Source organism: Cyanistes caeruleus, chromosome 4, assembly GCF_971803275.1.
Source record: "Cyanistes caeruleus chromosome 4, bCyaCae1.hap1.1, whole genome shotgun sequence".
Classification (NCBI taxonomy): domain Eukaryota; kingdom Metazoa; phylum Chordata; class Aves; order Passeriformes; family Paridae; genus Cyanistes; species Cyanistes caeruleus.
In genome coordinates, this window is record NC_141704.1 from 62,854,522 (window position 1) to 62,874,488 (window position 19,967).

Sequence of the window (19,967 nt, forward strand, 5' to 3'; positions counted from 1 at the left end):
CTCTTGAATATGAAGATTTTTAAGTCCACTTTAAAAGACCCTTAAGGTAGTTAAAATGTCTTTAATTAGAATTCTTATAGTTTTGTACTTGGTGAGGATATTCTCATAATTTTAATGGAAATTTAGATTATCTACCATTTTCCCACTGTCTTATTCAGAAATGCTTATGCAAAATATATCTCATGAACTGGCTTAGTGCCCTGAGAATCCCCATTTTGCTTGTTAAAATGAGATTTGTGAGTGTTTAGGTTCAATGTTTTGTCATTTCCATGTTTACAACTTTGACCTATTTTCTTTCTTCCCAAAACTTCTCTCCTCTTCACAGGGAATATTTGTTCATGAATCACTTTTGTGCTGATTTCTGTTTATTCTCTTATGACTGTGTCTGTCCACCTTAGCCTAAAACCAGGAAGTCTCAACTTGCCAGTAATGGGGATCCTAGCATAACAATTTAAATGCTTAAAGAACATGAGGGGTTTTTAGCTATTTTACTGAAGGGTGAACTGCTGTTGAGATAGTTCACATCCTCATTAAAGTAAACCAACAGGGAATCAGATTCCCAAATGATGTAAAGGAGAGCTGAAGCTTACCTTCCACTGGTACCAATATGGGCCTGTTCTCCTGATTGTTCTTTCCATTCCCCTCCTCTGTGAAGTTTGGCTGATGGCTTTAGCTCATACTGACTATTCAGCACAGGCCATTCTCAAAGAGAGAAGGAAAAACCACCTCTGAGATCTCTGAGGAGTTGTAGAGTTCATAAAGTAAGAAATTAAAGTGAGTAATTTGACAGTAACTTAGAAAGCCTTCCAACCTACAAGTGTTAAAACAAAAAATTACCTGGCACTTGGCACTCTTGCTGGGCTGCTGAGTGCAGTTGGTGTCCTCAAATAGCACATGCTTGTTATCGATGATCTTTTTCCCATTACTACATTTCCATGTCTGAAATGATAGATTAAACCTAGCATGCTTGACAACATTATTATTAAGTACAACATTCCTGCTATAATTAGCAGTGAAACAAATTGTGATGTACCCACGTTGGTGCAATTACCCCAGCATAACTTGTTGGCCGACTATACTCAACAGTAAGTGAGACTTTCTCTGGGAAAGCCATTTTTTGTAATAACTAGGAATAACATTGTCTTTTAAAATGAGTTCAGGAGCATCTCAGCAGTTATTCAGAATAGCTGCTACCACCTGATGAGAAGCAGTGGTTCATAACTACAAAAGACCAACAAATTTTAAAATAACTTTCTACCCCTTCACATGTTTTCTCTGGAATAATGTGTAACTTTTAGGTTACACAATTTCTTTATTCAATGTGGCAGTTAGACTGCTCCCATTTTGTTCAGACATTGCTGTTTGCCAGTCAAAGCCATCTTCCTGTAGAAAAGCTTTCAGCTCCAAAGATTCCAACCTGAGCATGAGTTTAGAGAAAAAGTCAATCCCTGTGAGAAAAAGAGGCCTTTGTTTTCCAGTGCTTCTCCTTTCCTTTGGGACCCACAGATAAAGTTTTGCTAAGAGGCTGGTGGACATTTATCCACTGTTGTGTCCTTGAGACAGTCTTGTGTGAGCCAGCTTGGGAACTGAAGTGCAACTGCACTTGGGAATTGAAGGGCAACTGCAACAGTTCAGCTCTGATATTGTGCTTGATGTGAGCAGGGCTTCTTATTTTGGGAATAGCACCACAGTGATTAGGACTGTTAATTGTGAGACTGAACTATGTTTGTGTGGCTCTCTGCTGGACTGGAAGCCCACAGCAAGGCAGGGAGACCACTGAGAGTGATAAACCCACGTGACTTTGCTGCTTAATTCACCTGTATACCCTTCCAGGCAATGCTGTTTCCAGTGTTCCCTAGGAAGGCTCCTGGCAGGTGTAGTAGGATATCTGCTGTTGTGGAGTGCAATAACCTCTCTGAGCTGGAGCATTAAAGGCTTTAATTTCTTCCATCCCTGTAACAACAGAAATCTCTTCAAATTTCTCCTCCTGTGGCTCTGCACCCCAGTTTTACCTCTTTGATCTCTCTCTGCATACTTACTGCCGCCTAAAGAGTCTGTCTCCTCATCTTTGGGAAGGAGAAAATCACCTTTGGTCTCCGGGGTGGGACAACTTGAGTCAGCTCTGTATTCTGATTTGCTTAGGTCTAAGTCAAAGACCTTCAGCATTACAGGTTTTGTTCTGTGTGATGAGAATTCTGTCATTTTTTTGTGGGAAAAACAGAATAAGTAATTCAGTGTATTTAGTTATGTACTTGCATAAAGGTCAGCATAGAGAGAAACAAACAGCACTTCCTCATCTGGCCAAGATACCTCTTTTTCCCTCTCTACAGATGTAGTTCTGACTGAAGCCCAGCATTTGCTTACTAGAAGAGTAAAAGCCAAGGCAAGAATAGTTTAATAGTTTTATTTTTATTTAGGGAACCAAATTTGATCAGTGGTCAGCCATAGAAGTGTTCCATCTTCCTTTCCTGCTGCAATTTGCAATGAGTGACAGCAGTAAGCACAATTGTAATTCTTCAATTCTTCATGTTTTGTTTTTGTTATGTTTTTGTTGGGTTTTTTTTAACTAATTTTTCTTAATTTTCACATTTTATTTTCATTTCATGAAATTTTATAGTTGTACAGAAAGAAGAGAATGGTGTCTTTTCTCTCTTTCATTGGGTAACTGCAATCAATATCTTCAAACTGTCTTAATTTCCAGGCTCAGTTTTTTGAGTGAAAGCTTTCAAAACTAGGACTCATAAAAGTCAGTGTAGCTGAGACCTTTTAAAACTCTTTAAAATTCTTAGAATTATTAAAGATCTCTTTAATTTGCAATACTAAAATGCTGTTTAAAAGTGCAACTTTTGACACTTTAATTAGTCTGAAGCTTACACTGTTTGCAGCCATAAACTGAGGCTACACTGAACTTTCCAAACATGGGATCTGAGCATGGGCACAATAAATTTTGCCATTATACTATGAAATTTTTATTTGAAAAAGATTGAAGGCTACACTGTTTTCTTGGATGAGAAACTGCATCTGAAACTTGTCATCGTCCAACTCCTGTTATTTTTAGGCCGAATTGGGCTGATTTGCCTGCTGCGGCTAAGATGAGGCCGAGTAGGGGGAGGGTTGGGGTTTGAGATGGTGAGGAGAGTTGTTGGATTTCTCAAGTATTTATGGCGGAGGCTAGTCATGCAGTGGAGCTGCAAAAGCATTGTTGAAAAATGCTCTGTCTAGAGAAATCAAGGATTTGTTCTTCTGCCTTAGGGGCTTTTCTTTCTGTCCTTCTTTGGAGAAGAACACAGCTTGTTAAACTTAGATGTTAATGAAAATGAGCTTCTGGAGGCATGCTCTGATGCTGCAGAAAGTAATGGCTAATTTCAGCTTCAAACCAAAGGGCACTGACTGTAAATGCAAAGCATCCTCCCTTTGATATCAACAAAACTTCATCCAGTATATTTACCTTATCCAGGAAACTTGAGCCAAGAGGCAGGAACTACATTACATGCTTTATTCCAGGAGGTGATGGTTCTGTGCATCTCTCTACCTCCAGAGTCTCTCCTGTATTGAAGTTTTCCAAAAAACAGAGCAAGGTCCAGCAGTCTGAGTCACAAAACTGTGGAGGGTGTGTGGGATCTGCCTTCTGAACCAGAAATGGATGGGAGGGGAAGGATGGAATGGTTCTTGTCTCCCTACAAGGCAACTGGAGATGGCATTATTTCTCAGAGCTCTAAGGTAGTGCAGGTTGTTTTCATATACCAATCTTGAATATCCAGAGAACTGCCAGAAGCAGAAGGCGTTATGAAATTTGGCATATGCCAACAGATACAGAACATGAGTCCTCCACTTCCAGCCACAGTTCATTCCCCGCACAGTGGAGATGGAAAAGTGGGTGGAAGGAAGGACGGAAGGGAAGAAGGAGGGAAGGATCACCGGACTATTAATGCTTCCACAGTTCTTATGGACTCTATTCCCTATCAGTGCTAAACTGTACTGAATGTGTGTCCTGAGCTGAGTGCTGCTAAACAGGGAAATTGTACATTTTATAATTTGGCATTTTGTGAGGCCAAAGCTGCATTGGGAGACAACACAGCATCACAACACTGATCAGACTATTTAGACTAGAATCTATCTTTATATAGATTTTAAGCCTGTAGAAGTTTAATGAATATGGTCTTTGGAAAACTGACTCACGATGAAGTTTTCTGATCAAAAATCTTGTTAGTGTCAGTTACCCTGTCTCATTTCATTTTCCATGTAATCCTTTTATTTTCTGGGAATTTTTAAAAACTAACCAACCTAGGCTTGATTTTCTCTCTCTTTTTAACAGAAGGCAATTAAATTCTACTCCTATTTTTTTGTTAAATGAAAAAAAGTATTGTGAATAGACTGCCCTTCTCTTGAAAAATATCACCAATATGATGGGCATTGTCTCTAGATATCAGTATTAAGTAATAACACCAGGTTATTTTCTCTGTCCTGGCAATGTGCAAAGGACAATTGGTTTTAAGAATGTTACTGGACATACTCCATCACAAAATTAGGCACAGCACAGATTCTTGTGAAGATCCAGATGTGATTCTTCAAAGATGTATCTTGCACAAGAGCTTTCAGCAACTGTTGTTTGAGGTGTGATAGGAAACCTCTGCAAACTGATGGTGGTCTCTAGTTAGGAGAAAACACTCTTCCTGCAGTTAAATAGACCTTCAGTTGAACATTTACTGCCTTTATTCTATTTCCCTTCCAAAAAAATGGGAGAAAAACAGCAGTTCGCTTAGCTTCCCTTGGATGTGGTTTTCATCATTTCTCCCAGCCTGATTTTTGACTAAAAGCCAAAAGCTACACAGGGAGTCAATGATTCAGTGCTCATCTGAACCCAGGATTCTCCTGCCTTTCAGTACCACTCCAACCACTAGACCACAACAGCATCTCATGCTGCCTCAGAAGAGAGTCATCCTTGTGGGAAAGGGAGGAAAATTCCCAGCAGAACTCCCTTGGACTTATGACCTTTGATAAAAATGAGGAAACAGTACTTCTGATTTTCAAGAGATTACCATTATCATTATGTTTCCCTTAAAGAAGACATATCAAGCTTTCACAAATTAAACCCAAACAACCTCTGTGTAGTTTTTTTTTTTTAAAGTTCCTTATTTGTTTTGCTAATAACTCCTCGATATATTGAGACAGATCTTGCATTAACAGAATGTTTATTTTTTGTTACTAGCCCTATGCATTCATAAATATATTTCAGTATAAAAATAAAATTATAGAATGATAGTGGTCATATCACTCTATTCATTATAGAGAATGGGCCAAAATCTCCATCAAATTGTGTTACAGCACATGGACTGTTAGCAGATGGTGGTTACTGAAGTTTGAGTCAGTTAACCCTCAGCTTTTGCCTCACAGTGAGTACATGAATGCGAGTTATGTCTAACTTCTGGTAAATCTCAGCCATAAACTGCTGATATATTTGGGAAAGGGAGCACATTTATCGCACTCTTTTCAAAGAAACTCCTCTTCACTGATGTGTTTCGATATGGGTTGTGCTTTTCAGATCCAAAAAGAACTTGGTTAAAAAGCTAACAAGGGGCTTCTTTGAATTCTGTATTTTTGTGAAGATCTGCATGTTTGTCTGTCTCTAAGGGGCTATTTGCATACTTTATGCTTACCTTTTTATTATCACCTTGTTTAAACATCTTACAGACCTAATATGAACTATTTGAGGAATGAAGGAAACCTTTTTCTCCCCATTCAACTGACTTTTTTTATTTTAAACTGCATTCATGCATTTTCTGCATCCCTATCTTGTTCTGATTCTGTAAAACCTATTAATGCCAATGTTCTTGCAGACAAATTCTGTGCTGGATTAAATATATTCCTTCTATTTTAGCATGTAAAAATTGAGAAAATAAAAAGGTGTGGATAAATGAGTTTTCACAACTTATTCTACAGCACTATGTTGCTCTGTGTAAGTCTCAGGTAAAGAAATGAGCAATGAAAGACTTTGTTTGCAGCCCTGTTTCATCTTCTTGTAAAGAAGACTGAAAAAATAAATGATGCACAGGTTGGTTTAAACCAGAACCTGCCCATAACTCTGAGTTGCTCTAAGGCCCACTCTCTGCAAGCACCAACACAGGAGCTTATCTTGGTGTACAAAGATAATCTCACAAGAAATTATGGAAGTCAGAGACTGTTGGGATGAATCTAAGCACATGTTTAAGGGTTTTCAGGACCAAATATATATGGTGATTTACTGCCTAGGCAATCTCCAGTACCACCTACTTTGGTTAAGAGTTTGTAATTTATCTGTAATGTCTTGTGTGTGTGGCTGTAGTTCTATGTGACAGTGAAGAAATACAAAATATCAGTGAGTGTAAACCTACCAGATCACAAATACCAAAGGTTCAGAGCTTGCACTGGGAAATTGTGGGAGATATTGCACAGATGGTGTTGGCTCACCAGAGAAACAGCAAAACACCGGACAACTTATGTCTATTTGGGTTTTGTTATGATAAATGGAACCACTAATTTTTCTAATCTTCTACTTTCATTCTTTATATTCTCACAGAGCTTTTGCATCATAGTGTTTGTGCCTACAATGAGCACTAGAAGTTATAGCATAATGTATTTAAAAATAGCACTTAAATAATGAATGCAGCTAAATATAAACAATATTAGCTAAATGTAAATAAGACTAATGTCATATGAACACAGTCTTCTAATGTGCTTATATTTTTGGGCTTGTATTTGACATAGCCCAAAATAATTTTCAAAATACAACTGTGTTATTCTCTATGGGATCTTCAGTGTGCTCCTTCTCTGTCTCTTTATTATATTTATTTTGTCTTTAGCCAAAGGGAATACTAGCAGTCTTGGTAGTCAACATTTTTCTCATTTCTGTAGTAGCCAGACCTTCTGGAAGAGATGAGACTCGCATTTTGTGGTAATGACAATGCCTCAGCCTACAACATCAGTGCTGGTGTCCTCAGGAATGTCTGCTTTGTGGATGCCCTCAACTTGGTCCCTCATGTCTTCCTGCTGTTTATCACCTTCCCAATTTTATTCATTGGTGAGTTATTCTATGGAGCTCTGCCCACAAACACTCCAGGTGTGTTTTTCAGTCAGTCATGTTTGCATGGGCTTGGTGAAACATTGGATGCTTTGTATTTATGAATTGTGAAAAATAAGAGGCGGAATGGCTTCACCTAGAAGATGTGAGGCCAACCTGCTGAAATGTGGGAATTTTAGATATAAATCTGAACTAATCATCATGAAGATATGGATGAGAACCAGAGAGATCAGATCCAAATGCTATGAAACTTTTCTCTGCAGAAGTTTTCTTTAGATTTGAAACTAGCAATTTGCAAACTTTGTTAGTTTTGGAAGACATAGGGCAGTGGGTCTGAATTTCCTTGAAGTTACATGAATTACAGAGAATATCCAAAATGTTCACCTTGGATCTAAGGCTAGGACAGGTGGAGGAAATATTTAAAATAGAAAAATTGCTTCTTTTGTCAACATTTTAAAATAAAAGCAGAGCAATAGAGATTTTTTTTTTTCCCCAACAGAAATAAAAAATAAGAAACAATAAATCCCTCTTGAGGAATTTAGGACAGTGGAGGGACTCTAACTCACAGTCTTGTAAAAAACCCCATCTAAGCTAGTATTCTAATGATATTTTTTTCTACAGTTGTCTTTTTATCCCAGTTCCTTTGCAGTGGTGAAATAAATACAATTTCACACTTTTCCAGAGAGGTCAAACAGTAGCATTCTAACCAATCATAGGAAATTAAGACACTTGAATAACCATCAAAAGTATTAGTGAAAATAAATATTGTCCTGACAACTGCATGAGAAATGCGATTCCAATTCTTCCATGTTAACTTCCTGGTGTTGCATGTGTAGATGGAAATGCATTTCCTCCACAAGGAAGGTTTGAATTTGGGACTGTATTTGAACATGAGATTTAAGGGCTTTCATGCAAAAAGACTCCAAAGTGGTTAAATAAAATGCTACAGGAACCTGTGGGCTAAGACACTCTGTACACAACTGTGACATGATCCAGTGACTAAAAACTAATTAAATAATTAAGCATGAGAATAAGAAACAAATTCTAACAAATTATAAAGACTAGAAAGTAACCCCAGGGTTATGGAAACTCTCTCCAACAATGCTGGATTTTTACCTCAGTGCTGGCTCTTCCTTCGAGCTGAGATGAAAGTCATTCTTAAAGGACAGGGTTTTATGCAGAAGTGTTTGATGGAAGTACACTGCAAGGTCTGAGGGTAGAGATAATATTTTAGAATACTCTAACATCAAGTGCTGCTTCAATTTTTTTGAGGTATTAGCATTTTGAAATAGTATTGCAGCCACTGAAAATTCCCTCTATTTTGTAACTATGTTAGGAAAAAATATAATATTCTAAATTGTATGTTATTTATTCAAGTATGTCATTCTGAGTTTTCTATTTTGTATGCTAATTATCAGGACAAATCATTGTTGAACAGAACATTAAAAGCCAGCTGGAGTCCACAGTACAGACTGGCTCCAAACCAGAAATTTGGTGATGAGATGTGTTTCTGCAGACGTGTGGGCAAAGAGAAAATGAAAAGTAGCTTGGGAGAGACAAAGACAGGAGCAAGGTTAAAGAAAACCACATGAAATTAGAAAAGTCTTAGAGAACTATAGAAAATGCTTTAGATAGCTATGGAGAAGACAGAATAATTTGTTCTTGCAGTATTTTGTGTCTTAAAGAAGGATGAAATGGTGAAATGCTGACAATTTCCAAGAATGAATAAACTTCAGTTTTGGTTTACGTGATCCTGAGTTACCTAATGAGCCTCTAAGCACGATGAGATGTTGCATCCTTGTGTAGCAAAAGCACATCCTGGGTTTTAAATCGAGTTAGTTTTGTTTCCTTTTGTTTGGTTTCTTTACTTCCCAAAATGTGTTGTTGTTTGGATTCTCTATGGGCTTAGGGAAGCCTGTCAGGGTATTCCAGGAGCTGCCTTACAGTAAGAGGGACTTTTAGGCTTACTGACTCAGGAAAGCCCTGTACCTGTGTGGGAAGAGACAGAGGCCAAGGCTTGCCACCATGAGAAGCCAACCTGTGGTCAGACCTCAGCTTCCCCAGCCCTGTCACCTCCCTCATATCCTCTGTGACCCACTTCTTGCTGGGTTGCTGGCCTCAGAGGATCTCGCCTGGAAAGGGCAGGTGACGTCTGAGGTGATGACATGGAAATAGGCTTCAAGTTTAATTTGTTGATTAATTTGAGTTGTGGCACTGTTTGGGAGCTCTGAAGGGCCAGGAATGCACAGGCCTCGGAGGCCAGGCTGCACCTGAAGGAGAGAAGCTGTGAAATCACTGTTCAGCCTCCACTCAGACTGTGTTCCCAACCAGGCCTAAAACAAGCCTGAAATATTACTTGTTTCAAGTAAATGCATCTCTTTGAGGCTTCATTTGAGGAAGCAACTTAGGAAATTTTTCCTCCTTTGTCTGTAACTGTGAGAGATGTGAGGATGCCATCATGTCAGTTCTTTCAGTCCCTGTTGTCTGAGGGTGCTGCTTGGAGTGGTTTATTTTTTGTTGTTGCTTTCTTATCATTTTTCTTGCCCAGGAACGACTTTTCTTTGATTGTAGTTTGGAAAAAGTCTTATTGTCTTCAGGGTTTGATTTAAATTACGGGGCAATTGAGACTCTCCTGGGTCATCTTTTTAGTAACAACAGCCCCTGTAATTTTGTAGGGGGTTTGTATCGATTGCATATACATGTGGCCCAGAAAATTGATAACCAGATCAGTCACTGACTGGCTGTGAGATAACTTTTGTCTTTCCTTGCTATCATTTCTCAGGCTGGGGAAGCCAGAGCTCCAAAGTGCAGATTCACCACAATACCTGGCTTCACTTCCCTGGGCACAACCTGCGGTGGATCCTGACGTTCACCCTGCTGTTTGTGCATGTGTGTGAAATAGCAGAGGGGATTGTTTCTGATACGTAAGTGACAGAGTTTGGTGGATCACCATGCTAATTGCATTTGTTAATGAACAATTAACATTTGTTAATGTCTGATGGGCTGGCTAGTAAAGCATCAGGAGGTTTTCCCCCAAAAAAGTTCATGGAATCCTTTAATGAACTGTCCAGGTTCTAATGGGATCAAGGTGAAGCCATTGTTCTTAGCATTTTATTCTTCTCTCAAGCTCTAATAGCAAGCAAATATTGATCGAATAAGCACTCACGAGGACACACACATTTTGCCTCTAAGAAATTCATGTTTGTCCTCTTCCATGGATTAGCAGAACACCTATGGTTTTACACAATGATGAAAAAAAGGCACCAAATTCACTAATTTATACTGTATTTACTTTCAGACAAATGAAATCTCGCCACCTGCATCTCTTTCTACCAGCTATAATGGGATTTGTGGCTGCCACTGTATCCATAGTCTATTACCATAATATTGAAACATCCAACTTTCCAAAGTTACTGTTGGGTAAGTCTAAGTCTGATATTTATATACTCTTAAAAATCCCAGTATTTTAGCTGAAGTCAGCTTGTTTAGATTGAAGAGGATGGTGGAATGTGTGAGAATATTAAAGCAGAGAAGAATAGCTCTCTGCTCTTGCAACTGGTAGTATCATAGGAGTTACTGCACCTTTCATAAGGTACACACTGAACACTGCTTCTAAAATAATTACAAAAGAGAATGCTTGTTGCATTTTTATTGCGAGCTTTTAGGTTTTTTTTAACACTGCTGATAATTTTGAGGAAAAACTTGTCTGCATTCAAAAGGGCTATTTCAAAAGGCCACTTTGAGTAGTGATTACAAACTCTCCTGTGCAGATACTGCTTTTTCTCAACATCTTTTGCAGTTGATTCTGACATTATCTCATCTGCTCTCTCAGTCAGGAGATGGTCAGACCAGACATTGCAGATTAATGTTCCATACAAGTATATTGTCCAAATTGCATGTAGCTCAGCCACCTGAACAAGCCCCTGACAGATACTAGCCAGGATGCAGGATAACACTAAATTCCATAAACTCTTTTCCAAAATAGTACATATCCATATTCTCACTTGGGATACACCCTGCTTTTTCTAAGAGGCAACATGACTTTTGTTAAGTTATGTGCCTTTTCCTTCATTTTAAGAACAAAGTTTCCCTTCAGATTAAGTCTCCTTTAGTGGACTTCGTACCTGCATGAAGATTTGCCATTGTGGATCTGTTTGAAGGGTTGTGGCCCAGGAAAGAAAACAGTGGTTGGTGACATAGAGGATCACTGTGCCTGCACTGTTTCAAGCCATGGAAGCTAATAAGCTGTAATTACACTTATTTATTAATTTATTTTTAAATTATGCATGTGCACCTGTTTTACAGCCTTGTTCCTTTACTGGATAATGGCCTTTGTCACAAAAACCATCAAGCTTGTCAGATACTGCCAGGACGGGGTGCCTTTTTCTCAGCTGCGTTTCTGCATCACTGGAATCATGGTCATCCTCTATGGGCTGCTGATGGCTGTGGAGATCAATGTCATCCGAGTCAGGGTATGTGGCTTCTTCCTCAGGATCTGGAAGAATATCAGTGGTATCATGGGGGTAAAGATGTCTCCTTACTTCCAGAAACTCTGGCTTGTGTCAAGTTTAGGCCCAAGTTTAGCTTAGCCATAAAGATTTGGTTAATTTTGTGGAAATCAGTGGTGATTTAAATATCTTTAAAATGTATGTCCTTGATGTATCCCTAGGCTTGGTGTGTATGTGTTTGCCTGTGCGCATCTATCCACACAAAGTGCATACATATTTGTGTAGATAGATGTATATTTGTGTACATGAGGGAGGGTATAGGTGGATGCAATCTATAAAATATGTGCTGTGTTAGTGCTGATGAACTATTTATGTAGTGAATCTGTAAATTAACATATGTTCTTAGCAATGATAACTTAAAATAAAATTATCTCCCAAGAATTCATTTTTACTGTTGTTCAGCTTGAGATAGGTGGTACTGATAGGGTTCAGAACAATATCCACATCCCATGTTGCTCAATTGTTTGCCAGTTATCTGTCAAAATGGAAATAATCCTATTTGCATGCAAATTTATATTTAAATTCAATATATAATTACCTTTAAAAGAAAATTTGAGTCTGTGGTTGTCTTGCATATATATCTACTAAAAAATTACTATCAGTAAGACAATTTCTGAGCTCATGTTTGTCTGTTTTCTCCTCTGCAGAGGTATGTGTTTTTCATGAACCCTCAGAAAGTGAAGCCTCCAGAGGATCTGCAGGATCTGGGAGTGAGGTTCCTGCAGCCATTTGTCAATTTGCTCTCAAAGGCAACTTACTGGTGGATGAATACACTCATTATTTCTGCACACAAGAAACCTGTGGACCTGAAGGCAATTGGAAAGCTCCCAATTGCAATGAGAGCACTGACAAATTATGTCTGTCTCAAAGAAGCCTATGAAGAACAAAAGGTAGTAACAGGTGTCCATGTCACTGTTCGGTCTTACCTATGAAGAACAAAAGGTAGTAACAGGTGTCCATGTCACTGTTCGGTCTTAGAAAACCAAAGTGTCACTTGAATTACTTCAGCTTTCAAGAAATCCTTGTTGTAGGAATTTTTTATTTAGGACTGTTTGTTCCAAGGTGAAACATTGGCATAGGAAGTTCCAGTAGTTACTGTTTGGTTTTCAGTGAATTTATAGCAGGAGGAAGTTTCCAAACTGAGTGTAACTGGAAACTAAAACCACAATAGACTGAACACTTGCTAGATTTTAATAGTGAAAGATTTGTTTAAATCTTAGCTACTTATTAAACTGGAAGGCATTCTGTCCATAGTTTCAGCTGGAAACACTTATCTTCACCTTTCTTTCTTTCTTTTTTTTTTTTTTTATTTTTTTAAATTAATATTTTTAATTTTTTATTTTTTATTTTTTTTCTCCAGACAGAGAAATAGCCAAAACCACACATCAAGTATAGCCAAAATCCTGGTGTCTTAGCAGTGATTTAGTCACCAATCCCAAACACAGAACCATAGAGGCTGCTATGAATAAAATTAACTCCATCCCAGCCAGACCCAGTACAAGAAAGCATGGTTGGGAAAACTCACTAGGTAGGGCAGGATTTTCCAGGGGAACTTCTGGATGCATTTAGGCAGCTCTTTGTTCCCAGCACCTAATGGAGATGCAGGCTCCTTTCTCCTTCTGAGATGAAACAGTTATCAGCACAGTATTTTATATCTTAATAGGTATAGGTTGCTTGTCTTTCCTTCTGCATTTGAGGGTTACAGAGACCAGAGATAAAGATCCTTCTGCTTTAGGCAGAAAGCTACTGAGTTTTTGGAACTGAGCTTTTCATCGCAGCCTGGGAGAGGTGCATCCCTTAGACCAGGCCCTTAAGGTGCCTAAACCCTAATTAAAGAGGCCAGAGAGGGATGCACACCTACGTGGCCCAAGGACCTGAGTCTGTGCCATTCTTGATGACAGGCACGATAGCTGGGTGCCAGCATTTGTCTGTAGCTCATTCACATCTGCAGGTACTGTCTGTGCCTGCACAAAAATGTGGTTCAGTTGCCAAAAGGCAAGTCAAATGTACATTTCTTGTGTGCATGAGCACAAACTTCCAGTGTGTAGCCTCCCTCAGTGTGCGTCATACACATATAAACACTTGCATAAAAGTTATGTATGCATTTACACTCATCTACATTTCTGATGCTCCATTACATAGACATTTTGTGTTCTGTAGTTGTCTAAAGTCTTGAGATTATCACAGACTCTAGCACATTTGTGCTACTATTCAAAAACAGGCTACGACCCTGAAGTAAACTGGTATTTTGTAGATAAAGTAAACCAAATGGCTAAAGCAAATCCAAGGAGTCAGGCAGTGGGACTCACTGCAGTTCATTCCTGTGGAGAAAAGCATTGGCTTGTGTGTGATTGGGCCAGAAAACAGCCACAGAATTAGGAAAATTCTTCAGACTGATGTGTGGTCTGCAATCTGGAGGAGGTGATATGTCACTGTCTCTACTGCCAAGTGTGTATTTTACACTAATCTCCTGCAACTGGTGAGGGGAGCCCCACAGCCTCCTCTGAATTAAGTGGGGTTACTTCTGCCTGTGCCTGGAGATAGCTGATCTCAGCTTGTGCTCCATGGCCCTGCAGAGGGAAAACTCCTGTTCCTTCCCAAACCTTTCTCACACCTTGAAGAAAGATGCTGAATATGGTCCTGAATACTCAGTATTGTGATAGATCACATGACTTTGTCTTGCTATCTCTTCTGCATGTTATGAAAATAGAAATAATTGTATCAATTCTCACACCACAACATTCTATGCAAGCCCATAACACTCAAGGACCAAACTGGAAAACACATTATTATTAGAAAAAGGTCTTTCTCCCCTCTTCCTGTTACATACTTCAGCTAATATGAAGTCCTGATTTAAAAAAAGAAAAATAAGTATTTAGCAATAAATCAGATAATTTAATTAGTATTTTTTCCAGTGAAAAGGAAACAGATTTCATATAGTGATGAGCAATGTGTGAATTGCAGTAACAGTGAAAATGGTTCTTAAATTGTTAGAGAAATAAGGGTTTACTGTTGCCATTTAACAAATTTACTATTAATTCAATGCCCAGAATAATATGAAAATTTTTTTCCCCAAAAGATGGCAGCCGTTTACCCAATAAATTAACATAGCTCCTCTCAAGCTGGTAAAGTTATTAACCATTTATTTGAGGAGGATGACTAACTCTTTTAGGGCACTCAGGCTCAAAACCCATTAGGTCACAAATTCAGAGCCTTTTGTCTGGACAGCTTACAGAAGGCCCTTCTGCTCTTTCTGTCCTCAGAGGAAGCAGTTTCATTCTTACCCCTTTCTGAAATGGTAGATCTAATTTGACCCCATGGTGCTTTTTTCTCCTTCCTAAGCTCCTTGGCATTGGCCTGGCCCAGTCTCTGGCAGCCACCTGACTCACCTGCACATTTTTGGCACCTTGTATATAATCCATCTCACTGTGGAAATGGTATAAAAGGGAAAAACTGAGAAAAGAGGGGAAAAAATGACATGAGTCAGCCAGGCAGGTTACAGCCATGTTAGCTTTTTCTTTGGTGAACTTGCTGGGGCAAGGAGTAGTTGTTGCTTGGCTGTGCTTAAAATGTCTCTGTGAATGCTCAAGAGGGCTTGGCTTGGCTTGCAGTTTACAGGCATCTGTGCTACTTGAGAAATGACAGATGTTTGTTTAAAGTGTCAAAAGCTGCTGCCTGAAGTGCAAGGAAGCACTCTGCAGAGCATGGCTCCAGTCAGTAAAACTCTTCCTTTGTTAAACTGAAAGGACCTCAGAGATACCAGAATTCCTCTGATTACACAAAACCATATCTGCTGGTTGGTGTTTTAGCCAAGAGCTGTGATACTGTGTAAATTCACAGACCTGAAGGCTAGAAAGGACCCTTGGTTGATTTACTCTTACCTCCCATCCTGATCTGCTGCTTTTATCTTTTTGAGCACAGTTATCATTGATTGGTTGAAGTGTGTCATCCTGGAAGGCATTCAAGAAGTGGAAAAAATCCCAGATAAATTAAATTTAACTGTATTCTTGTAATTGTAATGTATTTTTCCTGCAATCAGAAGCCTTTGCATCTTGCGAAACCAGGACTACCCACATGAGCAAAGGGCTGAAAGGTCAGATTTTCCCTGAGCACACATGTGACAAGGGACAGTGGCTGCCTGCCAGGATGATAATCTGTGCTTGCATTCCTGTGTTCACAGATTGAGGAAAGTGGTGGGATATAGAAGTGAGAAACCAGTTACCAAGGGGAGGCAGAATTAGAATTTGCTGTGAAGAATGTCTGAAATATGTTGATAATTACGACATGTTTGCTGCCTCACCTGGTCCAAACCACCTTTCAGGAGTCTTTTGGGCATCCAGGAGTGTTGCCTATAAAGCTTGGGAGACTTCTCTTAATGCATTGTGTACCTGTTTCTGTTTTTCAGAAAAAGGTACAGGATCATCCCAACCGGAGTCCTTCCATTTGGTTGGCCATGTACAGTGCTTTTGGACGGCCAATCCTGCTCAGCAGCACATTCCGCTACCTGGCCGACCTGCTGGGCTTTGCTGGGCCACTCTGCATTTCTGGCATTGTTCAGGGCTTCCAGAACATAACCAATAATACAAATACCACAGAAAAGGTAACTTGACAATGTGTATTGGAAGGCTCTGGTAGTAGTTTTAGAGTCATATCAGATATCTAAGATACCTGGTTGCATGCTTTGATAGGTCTGTGGTCATCACAGTTATTTCATGGTTTCAACCAAATGGAGTATTTCTGTTGTGAGAGACAGTCAGGTTATAAACCTGAGCAGTGGGAGCCTTGGTAGGAGTAGAACACAGATCATGGAGGCTTCCCCTAGCTTCCCAGCTGTCTCTCTTGATGGAGTCATCCCAGCAGTTCTGGGAAGAAAGAATGACTTTTTCTGCTCCTCTTTAACTGTGCCTGTTAGTTTCAGGCAGGACACACACTGGTGGTGCCTCAGTGATGCATCCAGCCTGGGGATTTTTCTTGACTCCTGTTGATTTGTCAGTTTATACTTCACTGACAGTTTTGAGTTCTCTCAAATCTGTTTTTTTACTGGGAAGATGACAGTAGCCAGCCTCTGTTTGTGGCTGATTGTATTGCTTGCTGTTGTGATGAACTGTGTTGGCACATACCGCAAAATTGAGAAGTATGCACTTTACTCAATGGTGTTCTTGATACTAGAGATGCACAAGAGATGCCAGATCAGTGCTCATTCCATTTCACTGGGACTGAACTTTCAGGGATCATCTCTAAATAGCTGAACAAAATAAGTAAAATTATTTTACTGACAGCAGAGAAGAAATGACAAAGGCATTTTCCTGCATTTGTCTTCTGACAGAGAAATATCTCCATACAGTTTTTGAAGTGTTTTATCTCTGAATGAGCAGATGGATATATAATGGATTAGTGTTTCCCTGTCCAGATATTGACTATCATCACTATCCAAATATCTTTTTCTTGGCTGCTCACTCCTGACATCCATTTTCTTGATTGATGGTTGCAATTTGACTTGAGGCTTTCAATGCACTGAAGGAGAGTTTAATTGTACAGCTTGTCAAACAAAGATTTTTATCATCTTTGTACCTGCACATTCTGGATTTGAGCAACAGAGTTACGAGGCAAAGTGCATATTTTGCCTTCAAAAATATTGGAGGTTTTTGCATGGTGAACAAAGTATTTGAGCTTGAAAATAATTTCTGGATCTCAGATTTAGGAATCTGTACCTTGTCTGCTTCCTTTATCTTTTGTGCTCTTCAGTGTAGTGGTGTCAGCTGTGGCTTTTTAATGAGCATTGGCTAAAGGGAAGATTGAATCACTGGAGTTCTTGAAAGCACTTGCCTTGGTGACAGTCACTATTTCTCTTGGATACATTTCAGAATGTATTTGCCTATAATTTATGGATTTTGATAAACTTTCTCTTGGTTGTTCTTGCTATCAAACATTTTTCCTTTAAATCTCTCTAGTTTCAATTAATGCGAATACATTTAATTTTATACTTATTCTGCCTTAATTCCTGATAATTCTATATACATTGAAAAAAAATGTTATTTTCTTAATGATATCCCCACTATGAAAACAAGGGGGAGTTAGATGCAGCAGAACACTAAGAGAAAAGTTTTCAAATATATTTATCTCACTATTCATGCACTTAAACAACCATTTTTTCAAAGACTCTTGGGCAGATGGTTTTCTTTCTTATATGCCCATACCTGTCATCTCAGAATCAGGCTGGATATTTCAGGAGAACAAGGGTTTTTCCCTTTTTCTTCTTCTTCTTTTTTTTTTTTTTTTTCCCTGTAAAATTTCCAGTACATCCTGCTTCCAACTGGGTCGGAAATACCAAAGGAACAGTCTTCCTTGGAGTATTTTGGTACATTTGTTTCATTTTCTGCCTGAAATAGAGCTGAACAGTGAACACAAAAGCTAGAAAATTAAAACAAAGAGCTTTAAAAAAGATTTTTTTCTCTTCGATGTTGAAGCATTTAAACCTAATTTTGTGCAGAATACTGGCATATATAATCTTATATTATTCAGAATTTATGGCTATCATTGACTATATTTGTGGAAGGAATTGTTTCCATGATATGAAAATGCAACATAATAACTAATCCCATATATTAAAAAATATTTTCTTGCAGCTTCTCTGTGGGGCAGGTGGAATGAGCTTTATTTCCTGCTTAGCATTTCTATCCTACAAATCACCAGAATTTGATAGGGAAACTAAAGACAAGGCAGACATGGTGATCTCATTGTTCCTTTCCTGCTAAAACTAAATTATTTTAGAACTGCTAAAACATCTTAATCCTCAGTCTTTTGACCAGGAGTGGAGTTTTAAATTTGTATCCAAATGATTTTTGATATAGAGGTCAGTGAGAAATCTGGTTTCTGTAACTTTCCCATAATACCATCATTATGTTTTATTCTAATGCAATGATTAAACTTGCTTGTTTCCAACTTTTCAGGAATATACAGTCCCTCCTATGGCACTTGCATGATTTTTTCCTTTCTATTCAGGTGAAGGATCCATCAAACTCCTACCTTTCATCAGAGGAATTCCTCAGGAATGTTTATGTCTTGGCAGTCCTTCTCTTCCTGGCCCTTATTCTGCAGAGAACATTCCTGCAGGCCTCTTACTATGTGACTACAGAGACTGGCATCAACCTCCGGGGTGCCTTACTGGTGAGCAAAGATCTGCCAGAAGATTTACTAATAACAGCTTCAGCTTCGTGCTTTCATTTGTCCTGTTATCTGAAGACTGACTTGAAATCATGGTTTCAGAGAAGATATGTGCTGTATTTTTATACAGAAAACTGGACAAAGTAGTGCTGGCAAACTGCTGGCAGCAATTCCTTTTACTAAAAACTAATCCCATTATTCTAATCTGTTGGAAGTTTAACACCCATAAAAACCCACACATATAAAAACATATCTTTGCAGATAATGAGAGATAGATGAAGATCAGCAGTGTCATTTTGGCTCTGCGTCTGCTTTGTTCATTTGCTTATGAGTTTGCTTCTGCTGACTGTGGACAGAGTCATCTGCAGAGTGTCCTTGTTTTATGGGAATGCTGTGCATGCATCGGGAGTGGTAACTCTAGATATTTATGCCCTTTAGCACAGAGCCCTGTGGGATGGGAGTGATTCATCTGCAGGGCTGTAACCCCAGCATCCCTTAACCCTATTGTGAGAGCCTTATTTATGAACTGGAGCCAGCAGCTCTGGCCTAGCATGTGGAGGAGGTGTAGCAGGGCTCTGCACAAACCAAACTCCATGGGCAGTAGTAGCAATCCAGAAGCAGGAACTGATGTTTTGCCAGATGTAATTTACCATGGGAATATCATCTCAGCATAGAAGCTTTTTTTTTGTACTTGCTCTGATTGATGGAGCGGCTTCAAATATTTTCTGCACTCTCCCAGGATAGATGGTACAGACTTATGGATGAAATAGCACCTGATTATTTCCTTTTTGTGACTCCTTTTTTGTGACTCTCACTTATCAAAATTAGGACTCTTAGGAGCATATGCAGCTGATTTAATTCACCAGGCATTTCTGATTAATTCCACAGGATATACTTTTTTCATGAAAATAAATTTCATCAAAAAGGACCAATTATTTTTTGAAACTTCCTTGGAGCTGCAGTGTTTGATATTTGGTCATAACTGCAAACTGGGCTCACAGTATTTGTCTTTAAAATTTAGATATTAGCCCTGATTAATTTTAAGCCCTGTTAAACTCCTACAAATTTTATGGAAAGGAATGGCCAGGTAAGCAAGAGAAATCCAAAGGAATGTATACCCACTCTGATCAAACTTCACAGCTTGAATTTACCTGTCTTCTCAGAAACAAGGATCTCTTTGACAGACAGTGTCACAGAAAAGCAGGCTCACCAAATGCTTGTTAAAAAAGGTTCTTTGG

At 38.9% G+C, this 19,967-nt stretch overlaps 1 protein-coding gene across 41 annotated transcripts in view; it reads left to right on the top strand.

Moving 5' to 3' along the window:
• ABCC9 (ATP binding cassette subfamily C member 9) overlaps window positions 1-19,967 on the top strand; it is an 82,452-nt gene that overhangs the window by 4,131 nt on the left and 58,354 nt on the right. For 14 of the 41 annotated variants that reach the window (XR_015285743.1, XM_086885256.1, XM_086885247.1 and 11 more), the window contains 7 exons: window positions 6,892-7,057; window positions 9,840-9,981; window positions 10,356-10,477; window positions 11,363-11,529; window positions 12,213-12,455; window positions 15,971-16,165; window positions 18,568-18,732. Coding sequence is in view for 39 of the 41 variants with exons in the window: in XM_086885256.1 (XP_086741382.1) it covers window positions 6,913-7,057; window positions 9,840-9,981; window positions 10,356-10,477; window positions 11,363-11,529; window positions 12,213-12,455; window positions 15,971-16,165; window positions 18,568-18,732 (1,179 nt within the window). In the remaining 2 variants the exon portion in view is untranslated. Of the gene's footprint in view, window positions 1-5,289; window positions 5,394-6,891; window positions 7,058-9,839; window positions 9,982-10,355; window positions 10,478-11,362; window positions 11,530-12,212; window positions 12,456-12,496; window positions 12,508-15,970; window positions 16,166-18,567; window positions 18,733-19,967 lie in introns of those variants that run through there. The other 27 variants (XR_015285742.1, XM_086885259.1, XM_086885243.1 and 24 more) reach the window with 10 other exon arrangements.